The 15,832-nt window shown below is 36.2% G+C and overlaps 1 protein-coding gene across 1 annotated transcript; it reads left to right on the top strand.

Annotated features, from left to right (window-relative positions):
* Positions 1-1,083: 1,083 nt before the first annotated feature.
* LOC130749176 (Golgi SNAP receptor complex member 1-2) lies at positions 1,084-9,927 on the top strand. Its single transcript, XM_057602487.1, has 6 exons — positions 1,084-1,357; positions 2,423-2,619; positions 3,387-3,476; positions 3,556-3,627; positions 9,421-9,550; positions 9,641-9,927. The coding sequence occupies exons 1-6, from the start codon at positions 1,225-1,227 to the stop codon at positions 9,736-9,738; spliced, it is 720 nt and encodes a 239-aa protein (XP_057458470.1). The 5' UTR covers positions 1,084-1,224; the 3' UTR covers positions 9,739-9,927.
* The last annotated feature ends 5,905 nt before the right edge of the window (positions 9,928-15,832 follow it).

Here is a 15,832-nt window from a genome sequence, read left to right as displayed (position 1 = left end):
AAAAAAGTGACATATGTGGCGGACAGAGACACATATCATTTGACACATGACCGTAAAGACTACAAGGCCGAATAGGCATGGGCCTTAGGCCCTACAAAAAATTGTTTTGTATATGTTTTTTTTCATAAAAGGTACTAGCCCAGATTTTGTTTCAAAAAAAAGTAGCCTCCTAATTATTGAAAAAAAAGGTTGGCCAAATATTGGGCCCTGAAAAAGTCAAAAGGTTAGCCCAAACGTACATGAGTTTAAGATCATGTTAATGCAATTGTTCTTGTTTGTACTGGGAATCTGAGATGATTGCAATTAAAGGTACAATTAAGATTAGACTAATGAATCTTTGACTATAAACCATCATTAAAATCATTAATAATGTTTCCAAGTTATCCTGTGAAAAAGTTGGGTTTTACAGACCTAATAACTTGAAATAGATGATCATAGGAAAGTTTATGAAAGAAATAGAACTAACTTATAGTTAGAAAGTTGCAATAATATGTTCTAACAATTCCTGTAACGGTTGTTACCGCCGGAAAGACTCGTGGTCTTATTGGGAGACCATTTGTAAGATCAAGATGTTACACAATGGGCTAGAGAACCCAAAATTTAAAAACAATGGGTAGATTATTTTTTTATACATCAAAAAACAATGGGTAGAAATTTTAAAAACAATATATTCATGTGAATGTAAAACTTTTTTATACTAAACTCAATGGTTATTACCACTATAGTGTTGGTCTGTTGGTAAGTAGGCTATATCCGTAAGAATTATAACATAAGTTTGAATTTTGAATAAATCACGAGACGACATGAAAGTGAAACTGAGGCTCCAAGATTGGAAGAAGTGAGTAAATTGAATAAATTATGAAATGACATGAAACTTCTTACACACCGCTCATAAATTGAATTTTAGACTAGATGTATAAAAAGTCCAACTATCTACCAATTGTACTAGACGTGGTTGCTGATAATTTTTTTTATTAAACCCTTTTTTACTTCAAAAGATAAAATCGGTGAAATTTATTTTTCCCATATAAAAATGAAAATTGTTTCTTTTTAGTAGAGAGATAATGAATGATTAATCATTTAATCCCCTCTCATAACTAACAAAACGCTGTTGAATGAAACCTGTTCTTTCAGTACTATCATTCTCCTACTCGAGTTGCAGACGATTCTCCACCACCATCTGAGCGAATCAGCCATCTCCATCTCTCCCCAATAAAGATCCGAATGAGGGATTCAAATCTGGAGCTGCAGGAATCGGGCTGGGAAGAATTGCGAAAGGAAGCGCGCAAGATCGAGGGCGATCTCGACGTCAAGCTCTCTTCCTACGCCAAACTCGGCGCTAGGTTCACCCAAGGAGGTTCCATTCCCTTCCCTTCCCTTTCCTTTTCCATTGAATTTCAATGTTGATCCAAACAATCATGTTTCTGTGCATTGTATCCAAATTGGAAGAAAACAAATCTAGGTGAAACAAGCACTAAATCTTACAGAAGATAAATGTAAATTGTGTTTTTTTTTCTTCAATTTTTATTATTTTCTGCTTTTTAATTTCCTGTTTGCAAGTGAGTGGTTCTTAGTTCTCAATGTATTTTAGACTTTTAGTCCTTTGTATTTAGTAATTTTGTTTATCTAGGCATTGTGCTGTTCTGATTGAATTGTTGCGCTTGCACGTAATATTCTGCGCCTGATTATTGATGAATGATGAGTTAGTTACTGATTAAGTTAACTTACTGACAATTTTTTATAAGAATGAAGCGTTTACCAAACATTAAGTGTTGCCAACCAATAATTAGATCATTGGTAAACAGGTATAGAAATATCATAATTGGTATTACAATTGTCTATTGTTCATATGGTTATGATATTTACTTGTTAACCAAGTGGTTTGTCGTTGTGGTTGGGTTTTCGATTTTCAACTCTTGTGAATAAAAAAACTCATTGGCCAGCACCATAGCGCTTAGTTTGGTGACCGTGGGACGTCTCACGGCTATCAACTGTGGGAATACCTTCGTTAAGACCCAAAAAAATATATTTACCCTTCATATAGTGCCACACCTCAAAATGTTTATTCTTGATAGAAAGATGTCATTTTTGTAATTATTAGTGAAAATTAGAAGTGAAAGCTATTAGGATTTGGGCTAGGGTTAACTCAACACCAAAAGCTAGATTAAGGGCGAGAATTGTCCAAGCATTATAAGAACTATTCTGAACATGTCTTTAGTTTATGTGGGATTTAAACAAAAACAAAGAAAAAAGTTTTGTCAAACTGAACAGACCTAAAGTTTGTAAATTGGACAGAAGGAAGTAAATATAACTTATTCTCACTTCCAAATTAATAATCTTGAAGCACCTTGTAATGAATTGAATACATTTGGTCTGGAAGTAGTATGTTTATGAATTATAAAAATATACCTTTTGTTATTAGGTTATGTGGATGGTGGTTCACCACCTCTTGGGTCCAGTAGGTCTTGGAAGTCCATGGAGATGGAAATCCAGTCCTTGCTGGAGAAACTATTAGACATAAATGATTCAATGAGTAGATGTGCTGCATCTGCTGGACCAGCTACTTCTGTAACTCAAAAGTTGGCTAGGCACAGAGACATTCTTCATGAGTTTACCCAGGTATGTTTATATCAAATTCCTATTTTGCGCAGTTCAGTTTCAAGTTTCAGCTTTCAATTTTCATTCAGTTCAAAAAGAATGAATCTCTGGCAATGTTGTAGATTAGAGAAGTATGCACTGTTTGTTTTACATGACACATGATAACTTAGATATTTCTTGTTCAGAGGATGAATATGACACCCCTTGTTCAGTTGTTCTCTAAGATTTTTTGCATTTTGCTATCTTCTTACTTGAAAATTTGCAATGCTTTGACTTGTTAGAGAGGAGAACGAAGTGCTGGTGGACTATATTTAAATATTCTGGTTTTAATTTATGAAAGAAATCAGGGTATTGTATTTTAAACGGTATAAGTTTTTTCTAGCCAAGATAAGTTGTACTGGTATTGTATCCAGACATATCAGCCAATAAAACAATTTTAAATTAAATCAGAGGATATCTGTGCATACATATCTAAGGCATATCATAAGGGTTTAGTATTGGATACCCATATGATGCCGGTACTTTACCTAATTTGTTATATATGGGCTTCATATAGTTATACAATATCATCATTTCGTTTTAATGTGATAATTATTTTTGGTTCTTTGTGGCTAAGCCCTTCCTACTGTTGTACCAATTTTTTGTTATGTTGAGAAAGCTTAGGAACTAAGAAGATTTTGTAAACTACATCATTAATTTAATTAAATGGATTCTGCACGAAAAAATGTATATTTACTCTAATTAGTTGACTCGAAGCATATTTACATGTTGGTTGTTATTCTATTCAGGAATTTAGGCGTATTAAGGGGAACATAAACTCAATGAGGGAACATGCAGAGCTTTTGACTTCTGTGAGAGATGATATTTCTGACTTTAAGGTGAATCTTGAGTATGATCTGAGTTAAATTACATAGAGTATTTTCTTACAGAAGTACTAGACTTACCTTCTTCTGGCAGACATCGGGTAGCATGTCACCAAGGATGCAGTTACTACGAGAGAGAGCTGCAATCCATGGAAGTATATCTCATGTAAGTATTTATTTTATGAATTGTAGTACATTTGCTTTTCTTCTACTTAAATTTTCAATTAATGGACATTTCTTTATTGGCTGGTGATCGCTTGAAAGTCACATCAGAGAGGACAAACCATGGTCTTTCCTTATGGATAGCCCAGAGACCCTCTATTATTTCCTTTAACACAAAATTTGAACAAATGTCTTCGATAGGAACATAAAGTGTAGTGAAGTTATAAGATATCAAGAAGAACCCTCTGCTATACAGATGCTATGTTCAGCTCAGCAACATTAAAAAGAACAGAATGAGCAAAAAGAAGAAGAAATGCAGCAACAAACAAGCAAGACCAGAGCTGAATGAACAGCCTCTCCCCTATGGCCTAAGCACCAAACCCACTCCAAAGTTCCATTAGCTCTCTCCACTGTTGTCCACCTTCTCCTTATTCAATGATGCGGACCCAGTTGCTAGTAATAGTCTATGAAAGCAGGAGGAAGAGGTGTGATGCACCAGATCAGTCCCTGTGAGAGGATTAACCACCTGCTGGGGTAGCAGGGGCGTGGGGATCCATGTGGGTAGAGTTGGAGAGAGTGTGTGGAGGGTGTAAGAAGGGAATCACGGAAGGGGAAGGTAGGCAGTTATTTTCTTTGGGCTTAGGCTGGGAGAGATAGAGACACGCTCTAATTTGCCTCTGTTATTCTTCTTCTTGTAGTTACCTAAACTGGATCTGAGTTCATCTCAGAATTCCAGAACTGATCAATACAAAAGCATTTTAGTTCAATTTCCTTCTCTGTAATATCTGGTACCTAACATTCATACTCTCTTGATCCTTGGAGCTGAATGGTATCAACAAGGATGGAAGAATGAGTGGAAGCATTGCAGCGGAGAATAGAGGAGATGAACTGAGAGTGGAAAGGGATGCAGGGGAAATTGATGGGAGAGATGATGCAGGTATTGAGGGCAGGTCTTGCCTGTATTTGAAGAGAATGGCTGATAGGGAATGGAGATGAAGGAACAGGGTCAGGAAACAGTGATCATGAATGAGAAGTGGGTCAAATGGAAGATTGGATGAGGAGGCTGGAAATACCATAATTCAAAGGCGCTGTTGTCCTGAGCTGTGTTTTGAAATCAATCAAATCATGGATTACTGGAAGGTGGTGCTGACTGCTGTATGCATGGAATGGAAAGTAGTAGACTGGTTCCAGTGGGGGGGAGTCAAGGACGAAGGGAATTTTGAGCTCACTTTCAAAAGAGCTTTGCTGGGTCAATTCCAAGACTCTATGAGAACCCATATGAGGTCTTGATGAGTCTAAGGCAGCCGTTATCTGTGGAAGAGTATCAGGAGTTGGAGCTCATCTCGACACTGATGAGGAGTATCAGGAGTTGGAGCTCATCTGGTCCTAAAGTAGTTTTAGCTTAGGGGGAGCATTGGTGGAAAGGCTGGAAATGGAGCAGGAAGATATGAGGACTTGAGGAGGATCCAACATGCAAAAATAGGAGGAAAATGACATTTAAGAAGCTGACCAAGGACATAATTCTGGACAAGATCTGTCAAAGGGTGTGTTTCTGGTGTGATGAAAGGTTCTTTCTTGGGCATGTGTTGAAACAAGTAACTACACGTTCTGCTATTAGGAGAAGAGGAGCTTGGGGGGGGGGGGGGTTGAAATAAACCTTGCAGAGGAGACAGAAGTGATGGAAGGGAGCACTATGCAGCTACACATCAGCATTGTTGAAGCAGTGACTTCAAAAAGGTCATGAAGTTTATGGTGAGCCATTTGGGGAAGAAGTTAATTTTGTTGGTAGATTTAGGGGCATCACACAATTTTCTGCCAATTGATATAATGAGGATTTTGGAAGTAAAACCTAAATATACTCATGACTTTGTGGTGGAGGTTGGGGATGGACACAAGGTGAGGAATCAAGGTGTGTGTAGTAAGGTGGAGTTGCAATTATCTTGAAGGTGGTACAATATTTCTATCTGTTTGATTTAGGGGAATTGATGTGGGTTTGGTTTATGATGGTTGGAGGAGTTAGGGGGAAATTAGGGGATATCCTACTCTGTCCAGAACTATAGCATCACCCAAAGATATGAATTAGTTGAGGATGGAAGCAGAAGCCTTATGTTAAGTTAGAAATGATCAGTGTTACATCCAGAAGTAAAAAATAACATGGAGGCAATCAAATAACTTTTGAAGGAGTATGAGTCATTGTATCATGAGTCTACCAAAGTGCCACCCCAAAAACAATTTGTATCATGTGATTGTGCTGAAGGAGGAATCTCAAATTCCTAACATCCATCCATACCGTTATGCTTATAGCTAAAAGGTAGAGATTGAGAAATTTGTAACAGGCATGTTGTCGGTAGGGTACATCCAAGGGGAAAGTCTGTTCTCTAGCCCTGTTACTTTAGTCCGAAGAAGGATGGGAATTGTAGGTTTTGTTTGGACTATTGAGCCCTTAGTATTATTACCTTTCCTAATAAGTTCCTAATCCTGTCATTGAGAAGTCATTGATGAATTCAGGGAGCTGTAATTTTCTCAAAGATGGATTTGAAATTCAGGTGCCATCAAACCCGAATGAGGGAGTATGACATGCATAAGACTATCAGAACCCATGGGGAATATTATGAATATTTGGTAATGCCATTTGGGTTGTAACAAATGCCCCTTTTACCTTCCAAGCTGCGATGAATGATATTTCGGCCATACCTAAGAAAGTTATTCTCGTACTTTTTTTTGATACTTTGATCTATAGTTTTGATTAGAGCGCACATCTCAATAATATGTGGCCAGTATTTGAGGTTCTTAATAGAAATTCCTTATGGGTGAAGTACAAGAAGTTTTTTTTTTTGGGGTATTTGGGGCACATTATCTTTTTAGATGGTATCTAGGAGGACCCCAACAAGGTCCATTTGCAGCTTGAAAGGGTTCCTATGATTAACAGGATATCATAGAAGTTTTGTGAAGAATTATAGGTTGATTGCAATTTGCAAACCTCTAGTGCAGTTGCTTAGGAAGAACAATTTTAGATTAGAAGATAAGGCTTGGAAGGCATTTGAAGAGACCAAAGCAGCAATGGAGAAGTTACTTACCCCTGATATGCCAAAATTTGATCAACCTTTTGAAATTGAGACCTATGCTTCAGGTCTTGGGACCGGAAGCTGTTCTCATACAGCAAGGTTGACCTTGGCATTTGTGAGCCAACCTTTCTTTGAAAAATCTAGGGTGAAATCAATTTATGAGAGGGAACTTATTACAGTTGTTTTTGGAGTGCAAAAGTGGAGACAGTAACTATTGGGGCATCACTTTATTATCAGAACTGACCAGAAAAGTCTGAAATTTTTGTTCGTAGTTGGTACAGAGTTATACATGGAGAGCAACAGAAATGGATTTCCAAATTGTTGGACTATGACATTAGATCCAATATAAACAAGGGGCTGGGAATAGAGCAGCAGATGTCCTATCTCGGGTGATGGAGTTTCGGGTTATTTCTATGATGAATAATCAGGATCTGGGGAGAATTTGGTAGATTTCAAAGTAATGCATAGCCAGGTATATTCATCCATTGGAGTCCTCACCGTTAAAGTAAGGAATCTCCAACCTTCTAAGCTGTTCCTCTGTCCTTTAGCTCTTATGCCCCCTTTTCTTTTCTTTTGCTTCCCATATGCTTCAAAACTTATTTCATTTGCTGTGTCTACTCACTTGTTCCAGCTTCCAGTTGATGGATTCTAGAAGATCCTAATGAAGCCCTTCCATTTCTTCCTCTTTACTAGTAACAGCATTTCCATTTCGTCCTCATACACCCAAACCAGCCGGTTTTCTTTTTTCTTCTCTAGCATACATATGTTAAAGGGACATCAGTTATACAGCTAGCTGAAGCCCTTTAGTCAGTGACAGATCCAAAATTTTATGCTATAGGGGCAATATAGTTATAATTTTTTTTCCGAAACACACATAAATTTGTAACTAGACCAACTCGGAAATGACACGAATGTCGTTTCCTTATATTGTTAACTAACCCAAGGTTCAAATAAAAAAACTCTAGAACAGAAGAAAAAAATAACACAAGCACAATGAGGGAGAAAGTCGGAGAATGGAGATGTATTTTGAGAGGAAAAAGTTAAATCACCAAGGAACGATACTTTGCTCTGTTAATTGTTATCCAACAATATATAATAATATGTTGTAAAAAAACAATAAAAAAATATATTGATTAAATCTGTGAGGATGAAGCAGTGAAGCACAAGAGTTATAGATTTTTTTTGTTCTCCTTTGTTAACCTTTGAGTATATACTATTTCTATTGTATACTATTAGTACATTTTAGGCTTAATTGCACTTTTGGTCCCCCACTTATCACTTTTGTGCGGAATACATCCCTAAACTAAAAAAATAGCATTATGAGTCCCCCACTTATTAAAACGACACTAATATTTGTCCCTCCTCTCTATTTTGTCAAATTTTGGATGCCATTAGCCTACGTGGCATTTTGTAATACTTTTTTATTCACAAAATTAATTAAGAAAATTAAAACTTATGAACTTTGCATTATCTTCAAACTCAAAACAAACGCAAGCATCACAATTTCCCCAAACCTCATCAACACAATCCTTGGCTTCTTCATTTCCAGAAATTATTTGGAACAAATTCATTTCTAGAACTTTTATCTTCTTCACAAAACCAAACTGAAATTTATTTCACCCTCTTTTTCCTCTCCCACATCCAGACCTGAAATTTCACAAACTCATCAACTCAAATCAAAATCCCTAACCCTGAAACCCATATTCTTGGATGTAACTCTACATCTCTCTGTCCTTCATCATCCCTAACTTGAACTTTGTTCTTCATTTTCTGATTTTCCGGGTTTCTGATTTTGTTTTCTAGGCAAAAACTGGTGGGGCTTATGAGAGAAAGGGAGGTCGGCGCCGATAAGAGAGAATGGAGATCGCCGGCGGCGAGAAGTAAGGGGAGGAAGAGAATCCTGGCTGGTGTGGTAAAGACGGCGGCGAGAAGCAAAGGAAAGAAAGAGAACCTGGCTGCAGAGTCTTTCACGGAGGCAAGGGCACGTGAAGGGAGGGGGAAAAAAGAACCTGGTTATGGAGGCGTTCGCGGTGGCAAGGAACGGTGACCGCAGCCGTGAAGGGCGTAGACGGAGGAGGCCGTCTTGAAGGGCGATGGTGACCCCATGGTAGCGGTGTGGTCGCATGAATTTGGAGGTAAGAGGCTGAAACGGCGACTCACGCCGGCTCCAATTGGGGTGGGTCTCGGGTGGTGGCTGGGTTGGTTCTGGAATGGTGTTGCAGATGATGAAGATGGTGATAAATATGATGATGAAAATGGATATGAGGAAGATGAAGATGTAGTTAATTTGAAGTATTGTTTTTTTTAATTAATTATGCCAATTAATAAATGCCACATAGGCAAAAAAACATTATTTTTTTGACATAAAACGGTAGTTTTGACAGAATAGAGAGGGAGGGACCAATATCAGTGCCGTTTCAATTAGTAGGGGACTTGAAATGCTATTTTTTAAGTTTAGGGACGTATTCCGCACAAAAGTGATAAGTGGGGGACCAAAAGTGCAATTAAGCCTACATTTTATCAAAATTTTATGGAGCAACTGCCCCCTCTTCTCTAAGTTAGATCTGCCCCTGCTTGTAGTTAAGATTTGTCATATGGTGTTTTTTTTACAGATGTTTTTAACCTACATATCATATGGTGTCTTTTAAGTCAGGAACATCTATTTGTCTTATATGTCATCGGCTACGTTCTTTTTGAGATTCTACACATTGACTTTCCCTTCATTTTCTCAGATAGATGATGTGATTAGTCAAGCTCAAGCAACAAGATCTGTATTGGGTTCTCAGAGGGCATTGTTTGGTGATGTTCAGGGGAAAGTGAAGGTTCTTGGCGACAAGTTCCCCATTATTCGAAGCTTGCTTGGTATTTTTGTGAAGTAGTTTTTATCTTTTCTAATTTGCCGTTGATTTTTCACATGTCACCCTTTTACCTCATAATTCGTTGCTCTGGCAGGTTCTATAAGAAGGAAACGCTCAAGGGATACCCTTATTCTGTCAGCAGTAATTGCTGCCTGTACATTGTTTCTCATCATTTATTGGCTCTCAAAGTAACAAAAAGATTTTGTAACGCGAAAAAGTTGTGAATTATGGTGCTTTTTTCCATTGAATTTTTCTGCTTCTTTCTTTGCCATTTTCTATCTTATGGAGGGGAAGTTTTTTTTTAGTCCACACTGGTCTAGGAGCCTCATATTTGTATGTAAGATATTCACATCTAAAAAATCATATTTGACTCTTGAACAATATTGATATAAATCAACCTCAAATAGTGTAATTTAGATGCTGCGTTTTTTCCCCTTTAAGAAACAAATGCCATAGCATGTGCTAGTATAGTATGTAAACACTAAAGTTCCTTCCTAAAACACACCGAACTTGAGTCTAGGAATGAGGGGTTTGAACTTGCATCCTCACCCTTACGTAGATCTATCATCCATATCCCTTGAATAGTACCTTGTTTGTATCTCTATGGTGTGCATCATGGAAAATTACAGGGAGACTTAAATCATGGTGGATAGTCATTTGCAATTTTGTATTCATTGTGATTCACTATCTATTTAAACATGTGCGAAGTATCAGAGGAAAATGTGTGGATAACATGTCCACACCAACAAAGAAATAAGTAAACTAGTAATGACAAGGCTGACCAAAGAGTTAGAGGCAACAAGTGAGTGAGTGAAAGGTTGACATCAGTGTGGGGATGAGATCCGTATACTACAAATTTCTCCATTACAATTTACAATTTGTAGCATTAAGCATTTCTTGATACACATCGCAAATCTTGTACACTTAGAAGCTTGTACACGTGAAAATATCACCTCTGCTACTTGCTTCTTGTCTGTTATCCATGTCCATAGATAGGACCATCTTGCAGTGCATGCAAGTGCTGGCAATTTTCTTTTGCGTGGTCCCTTCATGTCTTGATGATGTTGTGGTCCTTGTTCAACATTCCAATCCGAATCAGCCCAGTTATTATGTGTCTTGTAATTGTAATAGATTATAGATCTCTTCCATCATGTGCAAGCTCATCTTGTTTCCTTAAAAATCTGAAACATACATTTAATCAAGACAGCATTACTTTGTCGGCCCTCCTAGATTATGTGAACTTTAATGTTCACAACAAATTTAATGTGTCACTTGAATTGTATATCTCTTCAGAGCATTGATTGGAAATGTAATGTCGCTCAAACATTTAATTTCATGAGATCCATGCAGCATTCCTTGTAGATAGGGAATGACAAGTTTGAGCATACATCAATCCTATATGTCATGAAGTAAAGTTGTGAAAAATGCAAGAAAATTGATGTGGCAAATTAAAAGTGTTATTTGGTGGAAATCATGGTTGAGTCAGGCTTGCCTGCAAGCTAAACATTTTTTTATTGAATGTTTCAATAATATTATAATCTTAAATTTTAATAGTTGAATTTTCTAGATGTACTATTTAAATTTGTTATTAGTTGTTTATTATAACCCTTTCAATAATTTCTTTTTCAATTTGCATAAAAAATATTCTTTTTTCTAATTTTTTCATTATTATTATTATTATTTTCTAAAAATAAGCCGCCAACCCGTGGTGGGTCGAATCGAGTTGACCTTCTACCTCACCAAAAAATGACTTGGAATGACTCAACCCACTTTTGTGACAACTCATGATGAATATGCCCGAATGGGCCAAGTTGGCTCATTTTGACAGCTATGAGCTTGAAGGGCTCCTTTTAAGAGTATTTATGAAAAATATGAAACTATTTTTTAAGGCTTAATAGCATGTTTGGTCTCACTTATCACGATTTGACAGTTTTGATCCCTGAAGAAATTTATTAGCCTACGTCCCTCAGGTTTGCTAACAGTTGTAATTTTGGTTTTTCGTCAACTTACATCAAATATTTAACGGTTTTTAATTAAAAAAAAGGTTTGAAGAACACGTTTATGTTTTCTGATTAACAATTTTATGATTTTTGATTTTTTTAATTGATTTTTTAATAAAAAAAACCGTTAAATATTGGATGGAAGTTGAAGGAAAACCAAAACTGCAATAATTAGTAAACTTGAAGGACGTTATAAGCAAATAAATTTCTTGAAGAATCAGAACTGTCAAATCGTGATAAGTGAGAGACAACATCATGCTAGTTAAGCCTCTTTTTAATTAAAGAAACCACCGAGAAGCTGACTTCAAGCTATTTATGCTATTTATGGAGAGTTAGAACGCGTAGTTGTATAGTTTAGAACAACATCATCCAAGCAACACAATTGAGTTTGTAATATGTAGCTAACTCTATTAACTTTTTATAAGCACTAAAGAAAGTTTCATGTCTTGTGTCTAGTAAAATTAAACATTCCGAGCAGTCAAAAAGCTTGAGGAAGATAAGCTATCTATCTCTATTTCTAATTTACTATGGATTACAGTCATAGGCTTTTGAAGTAATTTAGTATGGTAATGGTAGCTGAGAACCAACTTCACATGTACGTTCTTGTGTTAACTGTGGGGCTGTACAAACACCAGGAGTACATAAATGTCAAACAGCGAAAGCTCCATAAATGCCAACTTTATTGGATTTCTACCAACATGTATTTTCTTCCAATATTTTTTATATTTAATTAAGCACTTCTAGAATTGAACTTTCCACAAATTAACCTAAAATAACTTGGGTTCATCATAAGATGTGAATTCGTCGGTGGGTCAAAGAGAAATTTAATTTCGTTTTCCCCTTGAACAAGTCTCATCATGTGACATGGTCTTAGATTTTTTTTCATCGGAAAGTTGCATGGTCTTAGATTATGCTTGAGTTTTGAATTCATTTACATGAGAAAGATAAATAGAGTGAAAAATATGAGAAAAATAGTAGATTTTAAAAATTGTTTAGTATGATAGAAAAAAGGAAAAAAATACGTAAAATGAGGTGGATAATATACTAAAAGTGTGCGGGTACCACACTTCCGAAAACTCTTGCGCTATAGTGTCTTGATCTAAATGTGAACGATTGCTTTTTTCTCCCCAAGTTCTCTCTTCAAAATTTGTTGTGCCAAAAAATGCATTAGCAAAAGGATCACGTTAATAATACCTCAGTTCTAAAAAGTTTGTTGTTTAAGATTTTTGTACAAAAATGAGATGACAATTATTGATATACCAATTTGACTAAAATACCCCTATTGAAAAGGCCGGTGGTACAATATGCAACCATTAAATCGGATTCATAGTAACAAGAAATAATAAATACTACCTTGGAGAAGGAAGGATGTAAGGAATAGAGAAGAGTTGTGGTTGGCTAATTAAATATGATGTGTGAGACAAAACTCATTAAATTGTGGTGTGGGGGGGGGGGGGGGGGTCGGGCTATAAATTGAAAAAAAAAAGAAAAAATGTCTTGACTTTTTAAATAACAAACATTTTGAAAAACAATATGAAGAAATGCTAAAACAACCCAAAGAATTTAAGAATATGTTACTTTACGGGTGTTGTCTTGGGTGCGCCATATAAATAGTGGTCCACCGACACACCACTAACAAAAATAAAGAATACTCCAGTCTCATCCACTTCTCACCCTCCCTAATGTTTCTGACCACTACCTCCACTCTTTACCGAAGCCGAAAACCTACCAACAACCTCACCTCAGCCGCCATCAATCAAGAATCAACCCCCATCTCCACCAATTGTAGCCACCATCCAAGCAAACCAACCACATGAAAAAATTACCCTTATCACGAGTTGGTCATCGTCAAAATCTCTCTACCCCCAAATCAAAACTCTCTACACTAAGAGCCAAACCTCGAACCTCCATCCAACAAGCTGGAACCACATCGGGTTCCACTCTCATGTTCGTTTTGGTGAAGGCATCAACTTCACTATATGAAAAACACTTATTAGCATCACCAAAGGTCGATGCTAACAAGCTAAAAACTAACGCTACAACTGATTTAGTGTTAGCATCAGGGCTCGCGATAAAAGCTCGAAGCTAACATGTAACGTTGACCTATTAACCAACGCTAATTGTTAGGGTCGCTCTAGTTGTCTCTAAACCGATGCTACACATTGGATAATATGGCTGACACTATCAACCCAAAGTTAAAGTCAACCCGTATAGACCAACTCTAGTGATAAGGCCTTAGCATCGGCCATATCCGACGCTCATGAGGAAAAAATTATAAAATTAATAAATAACCATAACACCAAATGTGAAGCTCATAAATTGAAGAGCTCACCGAAATTGTCTTAATTATCTGGCTGTCAAAATTTGTATTTCCTAAATATTTTACCCATAATAATTGTGAACAACAACAAGCAACTTAGGTATGTATATTCAGCTTCATCATCAGTAAATTAAGAGAGTTATGAATTCTGTCTTTTCTTATACCATATGCAACTAAGTTTTCTCCAAAGAAGCTCACATATATTTTTCCTTTCAATTCTGTTCGTAACATAGCACAACTTCTTTAATAGAATAGTCCAATGGTAGTATTTGTGACAAGAAAACCGAACATTCTTTTTAACTTCCTAGGAATGTTGGGTTTGATTGAAATTTAGCACATAAACATACAGTAAGAAAGGTCTCCTTGCTGTGATATAATCAACCCCACTTTAAATAGGATTTGGTTAAAGTTTGGTTAAAGTTTCGACACTAGCTAGGATACCTAGAAATCAAGTGTGCGTTTAAATTTTCGTTAAATTCAAAATGGATATGTTGAATTCAACGTGTTACAAAAGCCTGTTTTTTTAATTGTCAAACTCAACGTGATAAATTATAACTTCTTAGTTAGTCTATTAAAATACGTAAAATCATGTTTGCATTAGCTCCAACATCAAAATACACAAACAATCTCTTTGACTGACCCCACTACTCTTTGTCACTCAACTAATTCTAATGCTCTACGCCTCTACCTGTTAGAGACACTTAGGAACATATTTGGCCATTTAGGAGGAAGAAGCCCAATTGGACAAGTGGCATTCAAAGTAGTAATAGCTTTCTACAACTTCTAAGCAAAGCTAGAAGCGACAGCTATCTTTTTCAGCAAAGGTTAGGGTCACTTTGCATATGCATGTGTCTCTGAAAGGAAACATAGCCCTTTGAATAGAGACTACAAAATTCTAACTAAATTGAAACCAGTAACCCCTCAAAAGAAATAAGCAATGCAGGGTTCTTACACACAAAGGACAAAGGAAAGCCAACGAAATTTAAAGAGACATCTGAATTTCTGCTATCACTGACAAGTATTTACAATTAATTTTACATGTATGTGTGTATGAGAAAGTGATGCCTGAGGGGTCAAATCACCAAGGTATTCTCCAGATTTGTGTGTATGAACTTAGTAAAATTCCTTACCAGCAATGTTTCATTAATGTGAACTTTGTTTTTGTTAATCAAAGGAAGTAATAACGAATTTTATTAATTATTGGAATCAAATTAAAGACCAATTGCACTCATGTAAAAAGACAGAAAAAGATACCTCTTCATAACGATATCTTTTGCTATTCTAATTGCTTTTTTGAGACGTAGCGGTAGGTTGACTGAACTTATATTTTATTCGGACCTATAACAAATAGCAGGCTAAGTTTAATGTAGGTTTCTCGTAGCATCCTCTATTCAGAACAAAAGCACTATAGTTTAGGAAAAAAACCTTAGAATGAAGAGAAAAATAAAGCAATTGATATAGCTATGATCAACCCCTCGGATTGGAAACGTACAAAATAAAGAATTACAGTCATATGTTATATAAAACAAAATTACAGTCATCATTTGTGTGTGTTGATTAACTTTTAATTGATAACTACAACTCTGCATTTTCTTCAAGTAATTTTTCTGATTCAAAACATCACTTTCAAGTCTTAACCACAGGTAAACGCAAATTAAATTACAATTCATTCTATGTTTCAAAATAAAATAAAATTACAATTCATTCTTTTTTTCTTCTGTCCTTACTTTCACTTTCTAAGGTAAAGTATTTGGTGTACACAAGTCGGTTCTGGTCGGGTTGTGATCATTTATAAATACAAACCGATTAAGAAAAATTGGGCTGGATTAGTTCAAATTTGATGTCTTTTTAGTCATGGACTCAAACCAAACAGACCATGATCGATCAGGTGGTCGGGGCTGGTATTAAAATAATAGTAAACTTTTAATTTTCATAAAATTTGCAAAAAATTGATTAAATAAAAACT

Source organism: Lotus japonicus, chromosome 3, assembly GCF_012489685.1.
Source record: "Lotus japonicus ecotype B-129 chromosome 3, LjGifu_v1.2".
NCBI classification, from domain to species: Eukaryota; Viridiplantae; Streptophyta; class Magnoliopsida; order Fabales; family Fabaceae; genus Lotus; species Lotus japonicus.
The sequence above is the reverse complement of the archived record's forward strand: the minus strand, read 5'-3'. Positions and strand labels throughout refer to the sequence as shown.

What these genes read in the sequence shown, in the direction of transcription:
- LOC130749176 (XM_057602487.1), top strand. Translation starts at nt 1,225, where the DNA reads ATGAGGGATTCAAATCTGGAGCTGCAGGAATCGGGCTGGGAAGAATTG. An exon ending in CGCTAGGTTCACCCAAGGAG is followed by an intron (nt 1,358 to 2,422) that starts GTTCCATTCCCT and finishes TTTTGTTATTAG; the next exon opens with GTTATGTGGATGGTGGTTCA. An exon ending in TTCTTCATGAGTTTACCCAG is followed by an intron (nt 2,620 to 3,386) that starts GTATGTTTATAT and finishes TATTCTATTCAG; the next exon opens with GAATTTAGGCGTATTAAGGG.